Here is a 20,992-nt window from a genome sequence, read left to right as displayed (position 1 = left end):
CTCCCAAATACGAGTGTGGGGAGGATGAGTCTTTATAGTGTGTCCACTTTCTCTGTGTAGGGAAAGCAGACATGCAGTCTGTGGACCGGTGACAAGTGGGACTGTAGCATGTTTTCTCCTATACAAGGGTGTATACTGGAGAACGTGCTGCAGTCAGTGAGAGCGCTGTGCAAACCTATCTCCTGCCAGCATCCCACTGTTCCTGCTATATACAAGTAGACTGTGTGTACACTATGAAGATTCAGCTCCTCCCCGCACACTATGAATACTCAGCTTATCATCGCACACTATGAATACTCAGCTCCTCCTCACACACTATGAATACTCAGCTCCTCCTCACACACTAGGAAGACTCAGCTCCTCCCAACATTTTATGTAGACTCAGCTCCTCCAGGCATACTATGAATACTCAGTTCCTCCCTACACACTATGAAGATTCAGCTCCTCCTCACACACTATGAAGACTCAGCTCCTCCAGGCATACTATGAATACTCAGTTCCTCCCCACACACTATGAAGACTCAGCTCCTCCCTGAACACTATGAAGACTCAACTCCTCCCTGAACACTATGAAGACCCACTCCTTCCTAAACACTATGAAGACTCAGCTCCTCCCTGAACACTACGAAGACTCCGTTCCTCCCTGCACACTATGAAGACTCAGCTCCTCCCTGAACACTATGAAGGCTCAGCTCCTCCCTGAACACTATGAAGACTCAGCTCCTCCCTGAACACTACGAAGACTCCGTTCCTCCCTGCACACTATGAAGACTCAGCTCCTCCCTGAACACTATGAAGGCTCAGCTCCTCCCTGAACACTATGAAGACTCAGCTCCTCCCTGAACACTATGTAGACTCTGTTCCTCCCTGCATACTATGAAGACTCTGTTCCTCCCTGCACACTATGAAGACTCAGCTCCTCCCCGCACACAATGAAGACTCAGCTCCTCCCCACACAATAGAGGCTCTATTTATTCGTTATACATGTTACACCTTGTTTGTGCAGTCTTTTACAAACATGTACAAATGTTAATAATAAATTACTAACTTCAATATATGGGTGAAGAATACATTTCTGATAGTTTCTTCTACCTCAAACATTATTTTTAGGCAATCAGAAAAAAATAATCAGTTTTCTTAAAACTTGCAATGAATGACATCTTTTCTTACAGAAAGACCCATGGTTAATCTCAATGTGGACTCTGTGCTGACTCTGAGAGAAGGCGATGAGCAGAAGTTTGCTTGTGATGCCTCCAGTTACTATCCACTGGACGTCAGTATCGAATGGCTGCGTGAGCTCCCAAATACTGGACTGGTACCATCTGTAATGACCAATGTCATCTACAGCAGCCATAGGAACAATCGTAATGGTACTTACAGCCTAACTGGTTTCTTCTTGCACAAGATTTCTCTCCAAGACGATGGCGTCAAATTCACCTGCCGTGTGGAACACGAGAGTCTGAAGAAACCAATCAGAAAGAGCGTGATGCTTCTAGTATCAGGTATTGTTGGCATGGCTTTATTACTTTTATTTTGCTTTTTTAACAGAATGCACTTTTGTGGGCTATATTCATTTATAAACTTGTATGGCCACTGGAGAAAATAATTCTGAGCTCCCTCCTTCCATCCATGCAGAAAATGGACAGGGCACATTATCTCTAATATCAAATAGGTTATTTGTGAATGGACCCATAAGAAATAAACCCCAACAAATTGATTTATGTTATCTCCGGTTATACTTATCTTCTGTTGGATCTTTGGCCCATTGTGGTGTCAGAGCAAGCTCACATCAAAGGATCCTCTAGGAATGTTTGTCCCATTCTAACCCACTCCATGAGGATCTTGCTCTTACTTCCTCTAACAGAAGCTAAACGAAAAACTTGTTACATAAGATATGTGCCAGATAGAGCGCTGCAGAAATTGTTATAGAATTATTATTGTTATCCTTTGAGACTACCTTCAGTTAAAAGCTGTAGACATACAGTACACACAGGATATGGTCATTTTTACAAAATATAGCATTTTTGTGCTAAAATATAGAAGAAATCACTTTCAGGACAGGTTCAGATGTCTGTATTTCACAGTCTATATATGGGCCCTGTCTGGAATGACAGAGGGTCTCCTGTCCCATAATTGTAGCCTCATGTCAGTCTATTTTTTTTCTGTATACAGATTGTGAAATACAGCTGTCTGATCCCTGCCCTACTTGCAATCGTGTGCATGTGAAGAATTAAAGCACCACTCCGGCGGTTTTTGTTGTATCACTTATGTCTATTCTCTGCCCCCAGCAAAATACTTATCAGCCGCTGTCTTCTGCTATTCCCAGCTCCACTCCCATCCCGTTCAGCCATTCTGTGACCGCAGATCCTGACTGAGTTAGAGATAATGGTCACCAGCTTGCAGTGCAAGGCCTCCTACACATGACCGTGTATCAGGTACGCGTGGCATCCGGTTTTGTTTTTCACAGGTACAACATGTACCCATTATAACCTATGGTGCTGCACACGGTCCGTGCGTCCCTGCAAACCACACGGAGACATGTCCGTTGTTTTTTGGGCAGCATGTATGACAAGGGCCAATACAAGTCTATGGGTCCGTGTAAAACACGGATGACATCAGTGCGTCATCCGTATGCTGTCCGTGTTTAACATTGCAAAGTATAGGAGAAGCTTTGGAATTGATTTTTCTTAAGCCATATCGGAAAAAAATCGATCGCACATTGATGACTCACTGATGGCACACTGATCCAAAACACTGATGACACCAGTACTGGTATTATATGGACATATAAAGGGGGTCTAAGTCTGTGAGAACCTCGTTCCGGCCTCGTTCTGCCTCTCATAGACTTACTTTGCAAAGTGACCTCTAGCTTGCTGAACAAACACTGGAGCGATCCGGCAGGCCTCAACCTGCAGAAAACTACCGGAGCGCCACTGAGACCAGAAGAAGATGGCGGCTGGTAAGTATTTTATTACAGGCAAGAAAAATGCATTAGTGATATGGCGTGAAATAAAACCCGGAGTGGTGCTTTAATCAAAGGCTATAAGCCAATTTTCCTGCTTAGACACATCTTCAGTTTTGATGCACACCTCAGTAGCACTAAAACTACCAACTTTTTACTTCTCTTGCCATTTTGGAAAAGTGGCAAGAAATGTGTGCAGGGTTGGGCAGAGGGGGTAGAATCACTATTGCTCCAACAAACGTACTGTAATTTAAAACTGATATTGGCATAAATGATACCACAGCTCTACGTCTGCTCATACCTGCCATAGGTTGTACTTTCGGGTGCATGAGAAGCCTAACGTGCACCAGAATTATTAAGGGGTTGCACCTGTTTGGAAATTTGATCACACCAAAATTGCTCAATAGTGTTGGTAGGGAATAACTAATACTTTAAATCCAATAGTGAAAGGCCAAAAAATCCCATTTTAACCAATCAGCAATTTGACCACTTTGGATATATTTAAAGATAGGTATGGCCAATAAGGAACAGAATGTCATTTTAATGTGTACTTTAACATATAATTTCCACTAGTTATATGTATCTTTAATTTAACAATTAAAATTTCAATTTTAATTTGGATTGGTTAAAATGGGATTTTTTGCCTTTTAACTATTGGCTTTAAAATGTTTGGAAATTTTTTGCATCTTACTCCAGTGTTATTCAGTTTAAAATTGATGTATAAAATGACATAATAAATCTCTGCCAGACATTCTCTTCATGGAAGATGCCAGATCAATCCTCCTATGATCTAGTGTCACAGCGCCACCACCATCATGGCTGCCTTCCTCATACATATAGAAGCTATAGTCTTTGCTTTCCCGTTTTATATAGCAGCTGCTTCGTACAGTTCTCAGAAAATCAAGGAAACAAAACAATGAGTAGCTGCTTATTCTACCAAAGTATTTGTCATTTACAATATTTTTGTGTTGTTGATTGACAGAATCTCCAGCTTGGTTTCTCATGGTCTTCATCGCCTTTCTGTTTTTGGTTCTTCTCTACTTTGTGAGACTGTTCTATAAAGGTAATAACTGCACGTTTTATGGCTTTCTAGTGGCAGCTTTACAGTATGTGGGAAATCTACATATATTTATTCTTTGTGTAATTATTGGGAATACCCCTTTAGATACCTATCTACAAGATCCTATCCCAATATGTAGTAGGTATAATAATAATAATAATATTAGCAAACACCTCCAATTAGAAATGTAGTATAGTTCTTCTGATTAGGTATGTCGCATACCCCATGTGCAGTTAGTTAGTTAGTGGACGTAACCATGGATACCTAAGCTGCTGCAATGCCCTGCACATGGGGTAAGCGACATAGGGAATCAGAAGAACTATGCTACATTTCTAATTGGAGGTGTTTGCTAATATTATTACACCTACTACATATCTTGTAGATGGGAATACCCCTTCAGACATTATTAAGATTATTAAATGATGTCTGGTATTTTTTTCTGTCTCCACGCCCTCACCAAAATAGTTTCTACTTATCTTGGTAGCACCATGTTTCAGCCCCATGTGGTCTTTTTTTGAGCCAGGGGTCTACAATTGCTTTGTATGAGTGTTATGTGCTGCCTGTGTGGCGCCCCTGAGGGTTCAGTCGCCACAGAGGTACTGCATCTCACCCAGAGGTGTGGTATTTCACTGTCAGGTAAGGAGGGAGTACAGCTCAGGGCCCTTACACCTGCATTCACTACACCACATTTCCGGGGGACAGGGCGAGATTGCTCCTACGGGAGAGCACAGTCACCTAGAGAGGGGGAACCATGTAGTGGATGGGGTGGAGGAAGTAGATCCTGGGAGCACTTGAAAGGAAGCTGTATAAAACAGGGAACAATCTTAGATCAGTGTTCAGTCGGAGGAGGAGAAGTGAAGGAGCAGAGGCTCTGCAAGAGCTCTGCTCCAGAGGCGGGCGTAGTGAGAGGCCCAGGACTGAGAGAAGAGAGGAGAGGGAGCAGGAAAGGCTCCAGGAGAAGAAGAGAAGGGATCCTAGGGGTACGGGCAGTGCTGTAGAACACCCGTACGACCGAATCTACAAGACAGTGGAAGGATCAAGCCGCAGAGGGGACCGGCCCCTTAACTAGCACGGATACTTTAAGTCCATCTTGCAACCGGAGGTGGCTGTACTTTCAGGGTGCAGACACCCACTACCACAGTTAACAAGCGCCGAAAAGGTGGCCACAGAGGGCCCAGGGGACTGCAGGTTGCCCGCCAAGACCCGAGGCCACCGGCTTGGGACACTGACTGTGAAGCGCAGGGCAGGAGGGAGAGAGCCAGCGCAGGAAGACGGCTGAGGAAGGCACATAGAAGGGGGTCCTGTTAAGTGCTCTGGAAATACCTGAGAGTGGACTGAGCCCCTCACTGAGTACGCACAGCACGACGGGGGAGATTGCTCTTGTACCTGTAATCTGGACTGCAACAACTGTGAGTAAAGACCCTGGGACTGCACTATCTTGTCTCTGTGCTCCTTGCTGTGCCATCCCTCACTGCACTACAACGCCCAGCACAACCTGCACAACCACCATCATCCACACACTGCCCTGAAGCTAACTCTTCCTGTGGGGAGTTATACCATCATTGCTGCAAAACCACCAGCTTCAGAGGACTGTTCTGCAGCGGCGGTCTCCACTGGCCACATTCCACAGGTGGCGTAGTCGGACATTATAAAACCTATACATATAAATTCCCCTTGGATTGACCGCCCTGGGTCACAGACCGGGTCACCGCCACAGTGACTACAACCCCCAGCATCTACCGGCCCGGCACCGGGTACGCCACGGCCCAGGGGGGCGCGTCACCTGTCCCTCCTAATAAGAGTATGTGCCCATGACGTGCTGATGCTTCTTTTTTCTGCATTTTTTCAGTCATTTTTACGTGCTCTTGGTGTCGTTTTTGCCAGTTTTCTTTTTGGTGTTTTCTATTACATTATTGTATACCAAATAGGTTTCATTTCTTTATTTTTAACCGTGGGGACAGAGGATGTTTCAAACTTACATATTTTGTTGGGTTTATTTTCTATTTTCATTTTTTCTATTTTTAAAACTTTTTTTTTTTCTTTAACTTTTTTTTAGCCCTTTCCCAGGGGACTTTAACCTGTAATTGTCTGATAGTTTATAATATATACAGCAATCCCACAGTATTGCAAGTAAATAGTGTAATTTACGGAGTTCTATTAAACTCAGCCTGTCCAATTTGGATGATAACACGATATCAGGCTGCCCTGCTGTAATAAAGAATCCTTAGGACCAAGATGAGTTGAACTGTTTTTATTTCCACAACGCATTTCAACACTGGACTAGCGTCTTTTTCAAGTGAAAAAACCAATTGCATACAATTTTTTTTACTAAACTCAGCCTGTGGCAGAGACAAAATTATAGCAATTGAAGCCAGCAGGGTATCTATATGGGTAACCGCAGCGATCAGAGCACATCTCCAGCTTCTAGAGACAGATGCCGGCATCTACATCATGTGGAGCAGGCTCAGTTCCTGAGCTTGCACCACACACCCTGACCCACTGCATCACACACACATCCATAATGTAGCGTTACGAGGCTCAAGCAGATAAGGCTCATTGCAGCCCACCATCCAATATCCACAGCAGCCCATTCACCCATATAAAACACAGTCCTTTTGTTAAAGTTGCAGAATGAGTTCTCCTAATTAGAAGCTCTGACTGAGCTGCACTGAGGGTAAACTCCCAGGTCTGATCCCGAAGTCTGAGCTTAGCACCAGTTTTACTGTAAGTAAATGTATAAAAAAAGGATGTGTCTGTGCCGCCTGCAAGGGAAAAAATCAGCCCCGGGGACCTTACGATGCAAATGCTTCTGCATTCTCACTCACTGTGTTGGGGCTCTGGATGTCTTGAAGTTTTCAGAAGCATCTTGGATGTTATAACAATGCAGGGTGCAAAGTGACCCCAGCAATAGAGTGTACAGAGCACCCTCAGGTACACAATACAATAATAAGATAATATGGCTCAGATCCTCTACGGCGCCCCCTCCTGGCTCCCCTGATTTCTGCTCCAGGTGTATTTGTGAGAAGTGAGGACAATAAGTAGTGATACTCTGCATTCTGCTACTGCTGACTCCCGTCACCAGCATTGCTTCCATAGATCCACACTGTGGATGTGGCTAAGATCATTTCAATTAAATCACGCCCCTGCCTGGTTGCTACAAGGTGGCACACTAAGCAAGTGTCTACCGCTCAAGCCAAGGGGAGGTTGAGATTTTAGGCAGGGATCTCGGTGTGGCAAAATAAAGGACAACCGTGAACGCCACCTGAAGAGATGCTCATCTCCCTCATGGCAGAACGTTCCCTTCTGTAAAGTCGTGTCCAAAAGTGTTGAGACTGACACAATTTTTTATTTTCACAAGGTTTGCTGCCTTAAATGTATTTATGGTCACTTATCAATTATCAGCTTTTCTTACGTTTTTAAACTTTTATTGACAAATAAATCAAGTTTATCTGAAGCTTCAATATTTACAGAGTTGACCCTTATTTTTCAAGACTCATGTCCTTCGCCCTGCCATGCTGGATATCCACTTCTGGGCCAAATGCTGACTGATGACAAGTCATTCTTGCCTAATCAATGCATGGAGTTTATCACAATTTATGTGTTTTTGTTTGTTCACCCTCTTTTTGAGGATTGATCACAGGTTCTCATTGAGATCTGGGGAATTTCCTGGCTATGGACCCAAAATTTCAATGTTTTGTTCAACAAACCACTTAGTTATTATATTTGCCTTGTGACATGGCCTCCATCATGCTGTATAAAGCATTGTTCATCACCAAATTTCTCCTGGATCATTGGGAGAAGTTGTTTTTGGAGAATGTATAGATCTCCTTCTTTATTCATGGACATGTTCTTAGATGAAATTGTGAGCGAGCCTTCTCCTTTACATGAAATTGTGAGTGAGCCTTCTCCTTTACATGAAATTGTGAGCGAGCCTTCTCTTTTACATGAAATTGTGAGTGAGCCTTCTCCTTTACATGAAATTGTGAGTGAGCCTTCTCCTTTACATGAAATTGTGAGTGAGCCTTCTCCTTTACATGAAAAGCAACTCCACTCATGAATGGTCTCCTGATGCTTTACTATTGGCATGACACAGCATTCACCTTTTTTTCCCTCGACAATCATTCTTCCAGATGTCCAAAGGGGCTTCATCAGAGAAAATAACTTTACCCCGATCCTCTGCAATCCAATCCCTGTACGTCTTCCAAAGTAATTTTCTTCAGACTATTAGGATAACAGAATCTGGAAGAACTGCACAACTTGGCTACATTGGTGTCATTCTATCTGCCACACGTCAGCCAGTCACTGGGCTTAGGGGATTTTTGCCGTCTACTTCAGAATGACCACTGCACCCAGTGATTGGCTGCAGCAGTCACATAATATAGACATGAGATAAGTGAGCAAGAATTTTACTTTCATCTATATAGGGCATTGTTTCTCAAACCAAAACAGGCCTTACTATTAGAGGCTATCGGCCACTATCATTAGTTTTTAACAGATTCATTGCTAAGTGAAAATGAAGAAACACGCTGCGGACATTTTACCTCTTTCAGTTTTTAAAAATTGATGATAAAAGAAAGTGCAATAAAAACTAAGGCAACGGGAGAAAAAAAGTCAATTTTTTTGTGGACAAAAATCAAAAGCTGATACGAGAATGTGCCCTAGGGTGCCACCATATTTTTGAAAAGGTGCTACTGCAGAGGCAGATTTGATGAGAGTCCTTCACTGGCTAGTACAACTTTTAGTTTGGCAACATAATTGACTCAGTTTAATATCATCTTCCTTCCCTTGGTTGAACCTAATTGACATACGTCTTCTTTATACTCTGGGGAACATTTTTTATCTTATCATGTATTCTAACCACTTTAAACCATTTCCCGACCGCCCACTGTAGATAAACGTTGGAGCTTCCTGGGCTCTTGTCTACGGTCGGAAGTCTCGCAGCGCTCAGGATCCCCACGGTCCTGCAAGCGCTGCAATTACGGTGCAGAGCAATAGCTCTCACAGGTGACATCATTGGTACCTGATTAGATCAGGTCCCAGTGATATTAACCCGTTTCTATCTTCTAGATTCCTCGATTAATATGAGATGTGATCACATCTCGGTGGATCCGAGCGTTGTCATGGCAGCCAGAGGTCACATGATGATCTCTAGGTGTGCCAGATATGGTGGCCTGTTAGACTCAGCTAATAGCTGAGTCTAGCAGGCGATCTGCCAGTGTAAAACTGACAGGTGTCATGCAATGCAATACATATGTATTGCAATGCATGAGACTAGTGATAAGAAAAATAAAAATTGAAGTCCCAGACAGGGACTAAGTAAAAAAACTAAAAACTTAAAAAATGTTTTAAATCTATTAAAAAAAAATCACAAAATAAAAAAACAAAAACATATTAAACCAATAATTACGTATATTTATGTAAAAACAAAAAAATTCACACATTTGGTATCACAGTGTCCGGAAAAACCCAATCTATAAAAGTGTCACACTAGCTAACCCCTTCTATGCATGCCGTAAAAAAAATATGATGCTTTTTCATTATACTGCTGAACAAAAAGTGGAATGAAACACAATGAAAAAGTCAAGTTGAAATAAAAATGGTACCGCTGTAAGCATCTTGTCCCGCAAACAAAAAGCCGCCATACAGATCCGTCAGTGGAAAAATAAAGAAGTTATACCGCTCAGAACAAAGCTATGCAAAAACAATCCGCAACCTTTTCCAGCCAAAATAGCACTCCTTCCCTTCCGAGTTCTGCCGTTTACCCAAGCAGTAGTTTTCCACCACATATGGGGTATCGGCGTGCTCAGGAAAAATTGCACAACAAATTTTGGCTTCCATTTTCTCCTGTTGCCCTTGTGAAAATAAAAAAATTGGGGCTAAAATAACGTTTTTCTAGTAAAAATGTGTTTTTTAATTTTCACGGCTCAACATTATAAAATTCTATGAAGCCTCTGAGGGTTCAAGGTGCTCACCATACATCTAGATAAATTCCTTTAGGGGTCTAGTTTTCAAAATGGGGTCACTGGTAGTGGCTTTCCAATGTTTAGGCACCTCAGGGGTCCTCCAAACACGACATGCCGTCTGCTATCAGTTCCAGACAATTTTACATTCCAAATCTCAAACGATCCTCCTTCCCTTCTGAGCCCTGCCATGCACCCAAGCAGTAGATTTCCCACCACATATAAGGTATCAGTGTACTCAGGAGAAATCGCACAACAAATTTTATGGTGCATTTTTTCCTGTTACCCTTGTGAAAATGAAAAATTTGGGGCTAAAGTAACATATTTGTGGGAAAAGGTAAAACTTGCCTTTTTTTTCTTCTACATTCCATTAATTCCTGTGAAGCACCTGAAAGGTTAATAAACTTCTTGAATGTGTTTTTGAGCACCATTAGGGATGCGGTTTTTAGAATGGTGTCACTTTTGGGTATTTTCTGTCATATAGGCCCCTCAAAGTCACTTTAAATGTGATGTGGTCCCTAAAAAAATGGTTTTGTAAATTGTGTTGGAAAAATGAAAAATCACTGATCAACTTTTAACGCTTATAACTTCCTAACAAAAAAAAGATTTTTCAAAAATTGTGCTGATTTAAAGTAAACATGTGGGAAATGTTATTTATTAACTATTTTGTGTGACATAACTCTCTGGTTTAAGGGCATAAGAATTAAAAGTTTGAAAATTGCAAAATGTTCAAAATTTTCGCCAAATTTTTGATATTTTCAGAAATAAACGCAAGTCAGATCAAAGAAATTTTACCACTGTAATGAAGTACAATATGTCACGAAAAAACAGTCTCAGAATCACTGAAGCGTTCCAGAGTTATTACCTCATAAAGTGACACTGGTCAGAATTGAAAAAATTGGCCTGGTCACGAAGGCGAAAACAGGCTCTGTCACGAAAGGGTTAAAGCCAGAAATCGCCATGATCCCAATAGAAGAAAGATCCTGGCACAGCTGTAAATAGACATTTCCTTTTAGGCGGTGTTTTCGCAGGTGAAGTCGTTGACAATCATTTTCCTGAAGCTGCTGTGTCGGTGGTTTTTCCGTCGTTCTTGTGGCGGCTCTGCTGCCAGCGTCTTTTACTTTGTGCTTTCAAGTGTAGAGAACACGCGGCTTCATAGCGGAAGTCGCCCAAAGATGAGCATGTTGCTTTATTTAACTGCTTCAGGGTTTCTGAACCCTGAACCAATTAAATGACATAACATAAGATGGAAAATGTGCACAGCAGTGTTGTTTTGACATTGCTGTGCATTATGTTCATTTTATGGGGCGCCTTTGCAGTACATTTTTTAGATGGATTCCAGGTGGAATTTGTCTGAAAATGAGCACATAACCTTAGAATGCTATTTAGAAGAGTCTACTGTCTAAAACAAAGACTGCTTTAATTTATGTTGGTTTTTTTTTTTGTTTTTTTTTTCAGAGAGAAATTCAAGCAAGGTAGGCCTTTATGTTTTCACATTTCTTATAGGTTCAAATTAAATATTTCCTGCAAATATTCCAAAATGTCATGTATTTCATGAATTAATACCAAGATGATGAGTAATGTGTTTTCGCTAAAAGTAATTTTCTTGATGTATCTATTTAGACAAAACCTTATTAAGGAGCAATGGGAATATAATTAAGGTAAGTGACTTGAAACTGAATGTAAAGGCCAATATTTCTTGTATTTTGATAAGTCTATGATGAGTCTAGCTCTTTGTGTGTTTTAGTAGACGTTGGTAGAAAGGTTTTATTGTCACAATGCACCTAAAATACAAAAAATAATTAGTCATTTTTAAATGATTGTGTCATTTTGTGGTCACTACTCCATTAATTGCGGTTTGTCAAGTCAGAGATTCACAAATTGCCGTAGGCAAATAAACCCTATCTAAAGACTGATTACTATTTAACTTTTATTCTACTATACTAAAAGGAACACATTTAAAATTTGCGTTTGTCAGTATATGTATAGAGACATTCAGGTAAGGATTCCTTCTACTATCCTAATCTTGGTTGTCATACAACTTATTCCTGTGTCTCAATAGTAATCTCCTATCTCTGGTGTTAGAATATAGTCTGGTGCGTCCGCTACCTACGTTATCCTATATATCTAAATTCACCACATATTTTGACTGCCGCTAGTAAAATTTAACCCTAAGCCTCCTTAACATGTTTCACCAGATACACTGGCGTCATCGGGGGATTGAGGCTATATGAGTGAGTGCATGGATTACCTGATCTTTTAAAGGTTAGGTTCTCATGTCACACTCATGTCAGCCAGTATGATTGATTAATGCAGTTAGCCAATAGATATTAGTATCGTCAGAGATCAGTATATAACCAATAGGTCCAGTATTATATCTATCCATACTCCCTACAGGTTCATTTAAATATCCACTTACCAATCCCTGCATGACTAACTTCGCAAACACCCCTCCGATGCAATTCATCAGTTCACACTCCTCATTTCATATTTCCGGGATATGACGATAGAACTACGTGTCCATCTACCAATTTCTTCCTCCTCCTCCAATCAGAAATGCTCAGCGGGGACAATACTTACCGCTACACCATCTGTTATTATTCCTTCTGGGGCTCCTATACGACCTATGCATGCCTGCTTCTAGAGGAATACAAGAGTCATAATATTCTGACCCCGCGTCTGCGCAATGAAGGAAATTATTGCATGTTGTTATACAAGGCTTCTTTTATCGTGATATCCTAATGTATTTCAAATTGGATATTTGGTGTATCTATCAAAACGACCATCCATGATTTTAATCAATAAATTAAAGTTCTTCTCTTATTATGACATAAGAATGTGATATATTAAAACTGTAACAACATACATATTATCCTTTATAAATATTCAAACCCAGGAGTTCATCCAGATATACACTATAATCGATCAGTATACTACATTATTATTTTTATTTATTATTCTTTTTACTTAAATTTGAGTAAGTACCATAGACCCTTTTTATATTTGTTTTGACCCCAAAAATTGTCTTGAGGAAAAAAGAAGTAAATTAATTGCCAAAGATTTGTGAGGAATCAAGCATGAAGCGACCAATAGTACATTATCCTCCAGCGCTGTCTTATTCCAGAACTACAACCTCCCTGGAGGCCAGAAGTACAAGGTGTTCAGTGCTCATAGACATGGCCAAGGTAAGGAGGGCTGAAACCCGACCACCACTGAGCAAGTCACAGTGGTTGAAACATCAAGTCTGCGCCAAGAAATATCTGATGACAGATTTTTTAAAGGTTTTACGGACGGAAAAGATGAGTGACACTTGACAGCCAGACGGAAGGGCCCGTGGCTAGATAGATAAGGGGCACAGACATCCACTTCGACTTAAATTCCGGCAAGATGGAGGTGGGGTACTGCAATGGGCTGGTATTATTAAAGATGAACTAGTTAGACCTTTTCATGTTGAAGATGGACTCAAAACCAACTCCCAAACCTACTGCCAGTTTTTTTAAAACACTTTCTTTAAGCAGTGATACAGAAAAAAGTCTGCTTCTTTCAAGAAAACCATGATTTTTGTGTAGGACAATGCTCCATTGCAAGGACCGAAGTCTCCACTGATGGTTGCCTGTAAAGACCTTAAAGATGAAAGAATAATAACATGACCCCTTCCTCATCTGACCTATACCCTATTGAGAACTTGTGGGCCCTCCTTAAACTGGAGATTTACAGTGAAGGAAAACCGTAATCTCTCTGAGCAGTGTCTGGGAGGCTGTGGTTGGTGCTCCCGAAAAAGTTGATCGTCAACAGATTAAGAAACTGTCAGATTCTATGGATGGAAGGCTTGTGACTGTTGGCTATATTGGTCACTGATATATTTTTGAAATGTCACAAATGGATTTTTGTACATTTTGAGCTGCTTGATTATTATTCTCACTTTAACAGATGAAAATAAACAATTGAGATGGGAAATTTGTTTTCCATTAAGTTGCATAATAATTCTGCACATTAATAATTGGCCAATAATTCTTCACACACAGATATTCTCCTAATACAAAACCTCACTTTTACATTCTTAAATATTCAGGTTTATTAACCTTTTAGATTGTCCGAAAGCACTGTAGTTGTTCAATAATACAATTAATCATCAAACATACAAATTGCCTAATAATTGTGCACACAGTATAATAAAGGAGAAAACATTCATTCTCAAAGTTTTTTTTGTTAATTTTCACAATAGTCATGAATTGGTATTACGTAAAATAATTTTTTTTATTATGTTTTACTTTCAAAGGTGTCCTCAGTGAGGAAACAAGCAAGATGAACAACTAACTAATGTCTTTTCTGAAAAAGTAGAAAGCTGTAGAGGATAAATTAGGAAAAATGTGCCTACCTCAGTTGGACGTTCCTGAGATAGATTTTACAGTCAGCAAAAGAACCACCAGAACCTCTCACCACTCTCAAAAAATATGTATGGATGACAAAGAAGTCTGCACTAAAAAAAGGGACAATGATTTTTTAAAGGGCTATTTAATGTTAATGCTACTGAATCTTTCTTTTTTCAGCAATGTAAAGTTTTACAATTTTCAGATATACTCCTGACATATTAATTCATGTTTTCAAAGATCTCCACTTCCTTTGAGCTTTTTTCCCAGCTTCAATCTTCAGGAGCGTAGCGCTCGTCTGCTTTTCAGCTTCCTGCTTGCCGGGGGCAGTTTTCTTCTTCTGATTATTGACAATTCCGACCAGCGGCATGAGTCACTGTCCCAAACTACCTTCTCTCCCATGCTGCAAGCAGAATCAACTTCACCTGTGCAGCATTAGGACTGAAGCTGGCCGAATCCAGCGATCCACCTAGCTGCAGAGCAACACTTGCTTACTCTATAGCTAAGAGTATACATGGCTAGGAAACCAGCCACTTCTGATCAAGTGCAGAGGTGACCGGTAACCTACGCAACAAGCAGAAAATTAAAAAATTAAAAATCCAGTCTTGAGAATTGAGTTGATTTGTACAAGCACATTGTAATTTTATCAATTTAAGAAGTTGAGACAACCCCTTTAATATGAATCTTCTTTGTTTATTGTCATGCACGCAGGTGGCGCACGTGGATCGTGGACCCACTGTGCCACGGAGCAAGGCTTACCTAGGAGGGGCATAGCTAAGCAGCTATCTGGTTTTCACTGGAGCTCTTGATGGTAGAGTCAGGCATGACTTGGAGGTAGACGCCAGGTACTATTCCTAGGCCTTCCCCAGTACTGCAGCTGCTGACCCAAAGGGGGCTGGATCGCAGTCATGGACTCTTGAGTCACAGACAGGACTGGATTCAGAACCTTTTCAGACAGTACAATTCGGAATAACTGGAAAGTTGCGGCTTCAGGGTTCAGATACCATCGGAGCGGCTTCAGGGTTGGGAATAATTGGACAGTTGCGGGTTCAGGTACCACCAGAGCATCTTCAGGATTCAGGTACCACCAGAGTGGCTTCAGGGTAATGTTCACACTATACAGGAATACGGGAACAGAATCAGGATAACCAACTAGCATTACTAGATTAGGACAGGGGACCTGGCAACATACAGTTGCATACACAAGAGATGAAGGGAAACTACAGGGTTTGCTCAGCTACCTCCACACTGGGGAGGGTGCCTTTTGTACTGGATGCCTCCCAGCTATTGGCTGGGAACATTTTCAAGGTGCGCGTGCTGCCCCTCTAAGAACAGGGGAACGTGCGTGCACTAGACGCACCGCTGGGAAGCCCGTTCGGCATGTGCAGTGAGCAGGGGACATGCTAGGAGACGGAGTATGTCGGCATCCCTGCATGGAGGGGGAAGAGGGACCATGCAGGGGCGCCGGCATTACTGTTATATTTATCTTTTCTGATTACGTGATGAACATGCAGATATTCCGCTTACCACAATATAACTGTAATCAGTCCTGCACCAGGGTGTCGATCACGTGAACAAGTTAGATTGTATCTTCAGAAGTAATCAATAAAGGTTTATTTTGGAAGGCAGCAAGCAGAGATCTGGAAAACCATGAGGAATTGATACCCAAAGTATATTGGAAACTGTATAATATCAAGGTTCTTTTTTCATTTTATTTTTACTGAACATTGTAAAAAAATATATTTTTTAATGTATTATTGACCTTTCTGTTAAAGGGTAACCTGCAGTGTCTTATAAAAGGTCAGCCACAAACCCGCAGAGACTTCTGACTGATGTGGACGTAGTATTACTGTAGATTTGTGATGACAAACACTGAAATCTGAAGCGCAATATGGAGAGATCATTTTACCAAGAACAAATTTGTTGAAACCTACAGCAATCATTGCTTTTAGGGTTGAACTTGTATTGTATTGATTTAATGTGCATCGTAAGAGATTTTCTCTGAGTTATTATACATTTGTACTAAAGGGGGTTTTTGGGCGCTACACAAATTTCTATGTGATTGCAGTTTGTCGGATCGTGGCAGTGTGCAATGTGCACACTGTCACGATTCTGCTGCATTCCCAGCATGAGTGGGCAGTCACGATTTTATTCAGAGAAGCAGCTGAAGATATAGTCATTTTGTGACTGCAAGTATGCAAATCGCACAGCTACAGTCATGTGACCTCCCACTTGCTCTGGAAAAACAGGGGAATTGTGACATTGTGTACATTGCACATGTCACGTTGAAGTAATCAGTCATATAGCATGACTGCAGAAATTGTCTAGAACCTAGAAACCCGTTTAATTATGCATATTACACTATTCTGTGAATTGTGAGTGGTTAGGAAAATTCTAATTCATCAAGAATTCATCAAATATATTGAAAAATAATAAATTGTTTTATTTGTGTTATTTGAAGGAATTCTCTTGAGTCATAGCAGTAATTTTAGAAATATATTTGACTGCATGTAATGTAAGTAACTGCCCCAGAAGCCAATGTCCGATCCATTAAATAGCCTTGAAATGTAGAAAAGAAAGGAATATAAGACAGACCTCTTTGTATTGACTTATTGGTGGCACTCGATAGTGTTTTCTTCCTTGTGGAGGAGAGATAGTTTCCATATCTTTTTCAGAGGGAAGTGCCTGTAAGACTCATATTAGGATGAGTTTTTGCTCATCTCTAAATTCTAGTTGTAGCTGCTTCTAGAAGGAGATTAATTTGAAGACCAATATCAGAAAAATGGAACTTTGACAGCGATAATTCAACATTTGTATTTACATAAATAAAAAAAGAATTATTTTGACATTTGGACATTCATCTGAACACTGCTCTGATTCCGCTGCCGCAGTTGCTTCAAATTTGTCAAGAGCTTTCATCCACTTCACTTGGCTCAGCTCCAGCTAGGTGTTCAACATCTCCTCAATCAGGGCTGTGGAGTCGGAGTCGGTGTTCATTTTGGTGGAGTCGGTATAAAATGGACCGACTCCAACTCCTAAAATATATAATAAATTGGGTACAGTAGTTTAGTGCAGTTTGTGGGGAATATTTTTTTCAGAAGAATTTGGGAAAGTTATGAAATGTCCTATAAATGTCTGTCCTATTCCTGATCTAAGGGTCTAGACTTTCAGCTGAGATGAATACGTGCTACAGTAAATTTATCACTTAAACATGAGCCATGTATGAGGGAGTCGGAGTCATAGAGTCGGAGTTGGAGTCAGTGTCATGGAAATTGAGGAGTCTGAGTTGGAGTCGGATTCAGAGGTTTGGCTAACCGACTCCACAGCCCTGTCCTCAATAACTCCTGACTTGCATATTATAGCCAGCATTAATTCCATACTCCAAATTGCTAGATAATGTCCACACTAAAATATTGGGACTCAAGTTACCTACTCATTGCAACTCTTCTCAAGCCTGTTTACACCTGGTCTCTGCAATCAAGGTAACATATCTTTTCAAGTGTGCCTCAATTCCAGTTTGCATATGACATCACTGCTATTAGCTATTGTCTTTGCTAGAAGATAGCACACTAAATTTTACTTTTTTGTTACTCTTGTGTTTAACCATTGCCGGAGGAGCAGTTCTGTGCTATTGCCATTGCATTACTGACATGCTGCTGCAAGAATCTCCCTGATGAGCTGGTGACTTGATACGGCAAAATCGCACAAGAGATAACAAAGCTAGATAAGCAGCAATGAATTGTAGATAGAAACAAGAAAATAAATTAGCAGTAGATACAAGAGATGAAGGAGAAAGAACTAGGAAATAAAGAAAAATTGTTTAGGAACAAACATAAAAAATATTATGCTTAAGAAACTAAATACTATCCGCTTAGGCGATCTTCCCTGCAGCGTCAGTGTTAAGATTGTGGTACACAACTGAAACATTAAAATACACCCCAAAAATATCTATATGCAAATCACTTGATCTGAGTAGGTATTCACGTGGAAATTATCATTGGCTACACCGAAAAGTGAATAACCACAATGGAAACATGCATATATCATAAAAATATAGATTTTATTGATGCATAAAATTAAGACATTAAAAATGTGGGGGAGTAAGACACGTAGAAATTGGAAAATACACGACAAACGTATTAGGACAACATGTATGTGGAGGGATTAATCAAAAATACTGTTGTGATCTCAGTAGAGTATTAATATGTAAAGTGAAATGTACCAGTTATATATCAAATAAATAAAACGATTCATAAGTTAATACTTATAAGATAGAGAAACTGCACAAATAGGGAACATACCATAAAAAGAGAAGAACCGCATATGTCAAGACCCCAGCATTCCAGTGTACGTTTCGCCCTTGGCTTTCTCAAGTGGTGACATTCCTTCTTCACTCATTGAGAAAGCCAAGCATATGTGTGAAGCCCAACTTTTGTCCTAATCTCCTATTCTGCATTCAAAGTAGGCTTTCCTTATCATGGTAGTCAAGTTGTTCACCTTTGTGAAGCAAAAGTAACTTCTCCACATATGTATCAAAAACTATCCGCTTTATTAATGCAAGAACAAGGCATATCTGAAAAACGTATAGATACATGTCAATATGCTAAGAAACTAAGCTAAGAAATACTAAAACTGTATACCTTACACAGAGAACATTTATAAAAGTAGGTGATGCAACTGTAATTAGAATTACGTCATCGGAGCTGATTTGAGGTTTTTTTGATTGGTCACGCTAAGCTGATAGAATACTGAAGGCTCAATAGACTAAACAGATGAAGTAATAGACAAGCTACCAACAATGCAATAATGATGATGAAATAATAAAAACTCAATTTTTCAATAAGACTGCATGAAAGGTGTCATAATAATTACAACCTCATCTAGATCTTGAAAATTAGAGCCAATTAGCAAATTTAAGCATCATATTCATTTTCAGCAACACAAAATGAGTTGAGTTCAACTGTTTTCGTCTCTTAACTAGTTTGGCTGTAGAACAGTGACAGGGAGAGGACCCGAAGTATTATGATTCTGGAGAATACAGGTAGTGGAACCGAGTGAAAGCTGGGAAATTGGAATTAAGAAAATGTTAGTGTAGATTGGTTTACAGATTCAGATCCATCTCCAAAAATGGTCTAAATGTAAATTTAAGCTTCTGAGGTTTAATGTTCCAGTATTTGGAAAAAAAATAATTTGTTTCTACAGTGAGAAACCGTAGAATATGAGGATTATCCTAGAGGACTATTTTAATTTTTTAATTTACTATTTCCTTTCTGAATGGTGGATTCTGTCCCAATCAGAGAATGAGCTGCAGTACCTGGGAACAACTACTAAACCATGTACAAAGCATTGCTGTTCGGATAAATTGTCCTGCAATGTGTTGGACCCCCACAGATCTGACATTGATGAAATATTCATGGATAGGTCACCAATGTTTAAGTCCTGGAAATCTCTTTTCTGGTGGCCATACACCTTATAATAGTCAATAGAACACCATTTTTCCTAATCCCTCGGTGAAATAATCAGGTAAGCGAGGATGTTTACAGGCATCCTCTCTTCAGCAGTGTTAGCAGAAGAAATGTTCAGAGTTCATTATTACCACACAAAATGGCAATACCTGATATTTTATACATATTATAACATATACATCATATAATAACATATACATTAACTTTAATTAGTAATATAATGAATACAAAGAGATTTTTTTTAACTCAGGTTGTCCTAGTGGCACTGGAAAATGTAAATCAATTATCTAAAAGGTAACACTATGGGCATGATTCTTCAAAGCTTTAAGCTTTGAAATGTTTCACAATTTTTGCGCAATGGGGAGGTGAACAAAAATTTTGCAATTTTTGGCAGTTTGAATCAACTCTGTCAAAATGGGTGGGGTTGCCAGGACAGGACATGACCACTCACATCAAATGAATCAAAAATGGCAATGTTTTGTACGCAAGAAATGCTACTCCAATCACTGACAAAGGAAACCGTGATTTTGGAAACGCGTAAGGAAGTGTGAACCCAAGCGGCTACCATTCTCTTCTGACTGTGTGATGTCACATGCTGTTCGCGGCATCAACGCCTTGTTTTCTTGTCTAGTGACGCTGCCGGCCGAGGCTCCCGGTATTCTGCATCGCACCTGCATATATCTTCACCCTCAATTGGCATACTCCAGATTTCACCCTTGTGCCAGACATTGCCTGAACTTCCACTGTATTTACTAAAGCCGTTGGACTTGATCAAGTCTCCTTAGGGGCATTCATTCTGCTTGAGTTTTATCATATCTATTGTACAATTTTTGTACTACTTAACTACAACCCCTGGCAAAAATTATGGAATCACCTAGCTCGGAGGATATTCATTCAGTTGTTTAATGTTGTTGAAAAAAAGCAGATCACAGACATGGCACAAAACTAAAGTCAAATGGCAACTTTAGGGCTTTAAGAAACACTAAAAGAAATCAAGAAAAAAAATGTGGTACTCAGTAAGGGTATTTTTTTTCAGACCAAGCAGAGGGAAAAAATTATGGAATCACTCAATTCTGAGGAAAAAATTATGGAATCATGAAAAACAAACACACAAAAGAACACTCCAATACATCACTAGTATTTTGTTGCACCACCTCTGGCTTTTATAACAGCTT

General features: G+C 40.2%; 1 protein-coding gene across 1 annotated transcript in view; it reads left to right on the top strand.

Moving 5' to 3' along the window:
* LOC141232538 (tapasin-related protein-like) overlaps positions 1–16,079 on the top strand; it is a 45,286-nt gene extending 29,207 nt beyond the window's left edge. The window contains exons 5-9 of the mRNA XM_073667812.1: positions 1,173–1,502; positions 3,945–4,025; positions 11,441–11,457; positions 11,606–11,643; positions 14,262–16,079. Coding sequence (XP_073523913.1) covers positions 1,173–1,502; positions 3,945–4,025; positions 11,441–11,457; positions 11,606–11,620 — 443 coding nt within the window. The 3' untranslated portion in view covers positions 11,621–11,643; positions 14,262–16,079. The remainder of the gene's footprint in view (positions 1–1,172; positions 1,503–3,944; positions 4,026–11,440; positions 11,458–11,605; positions 11,644–14,261) is intronic.
* Positions 16,080–20,992: the final 4,913 nt, after the last annotated feature.

Source organism: Phyllobates terribilis, unplaced genomic scaffold, assembly GCF_046119375.1.
Source record: "Phyllobates terribilis strain yellow unplaced genomic scaffold, ASM4611937v1 Scaffold_2__4_contigs__length_985480577, whole genome shotgun sequence".
NCBI classification, from domain to species: Eukaryota; Metazoa; Chordata; class Amphibia; order Anura; family Dendrobatidae; genus Phyllobates; species Phyllobates terribilis.
The sequence above is the reverse complement of the archived record's forward strand: the minus strand, read 5'-3'. Positions and strand labels throughout refer to the sequence as shown.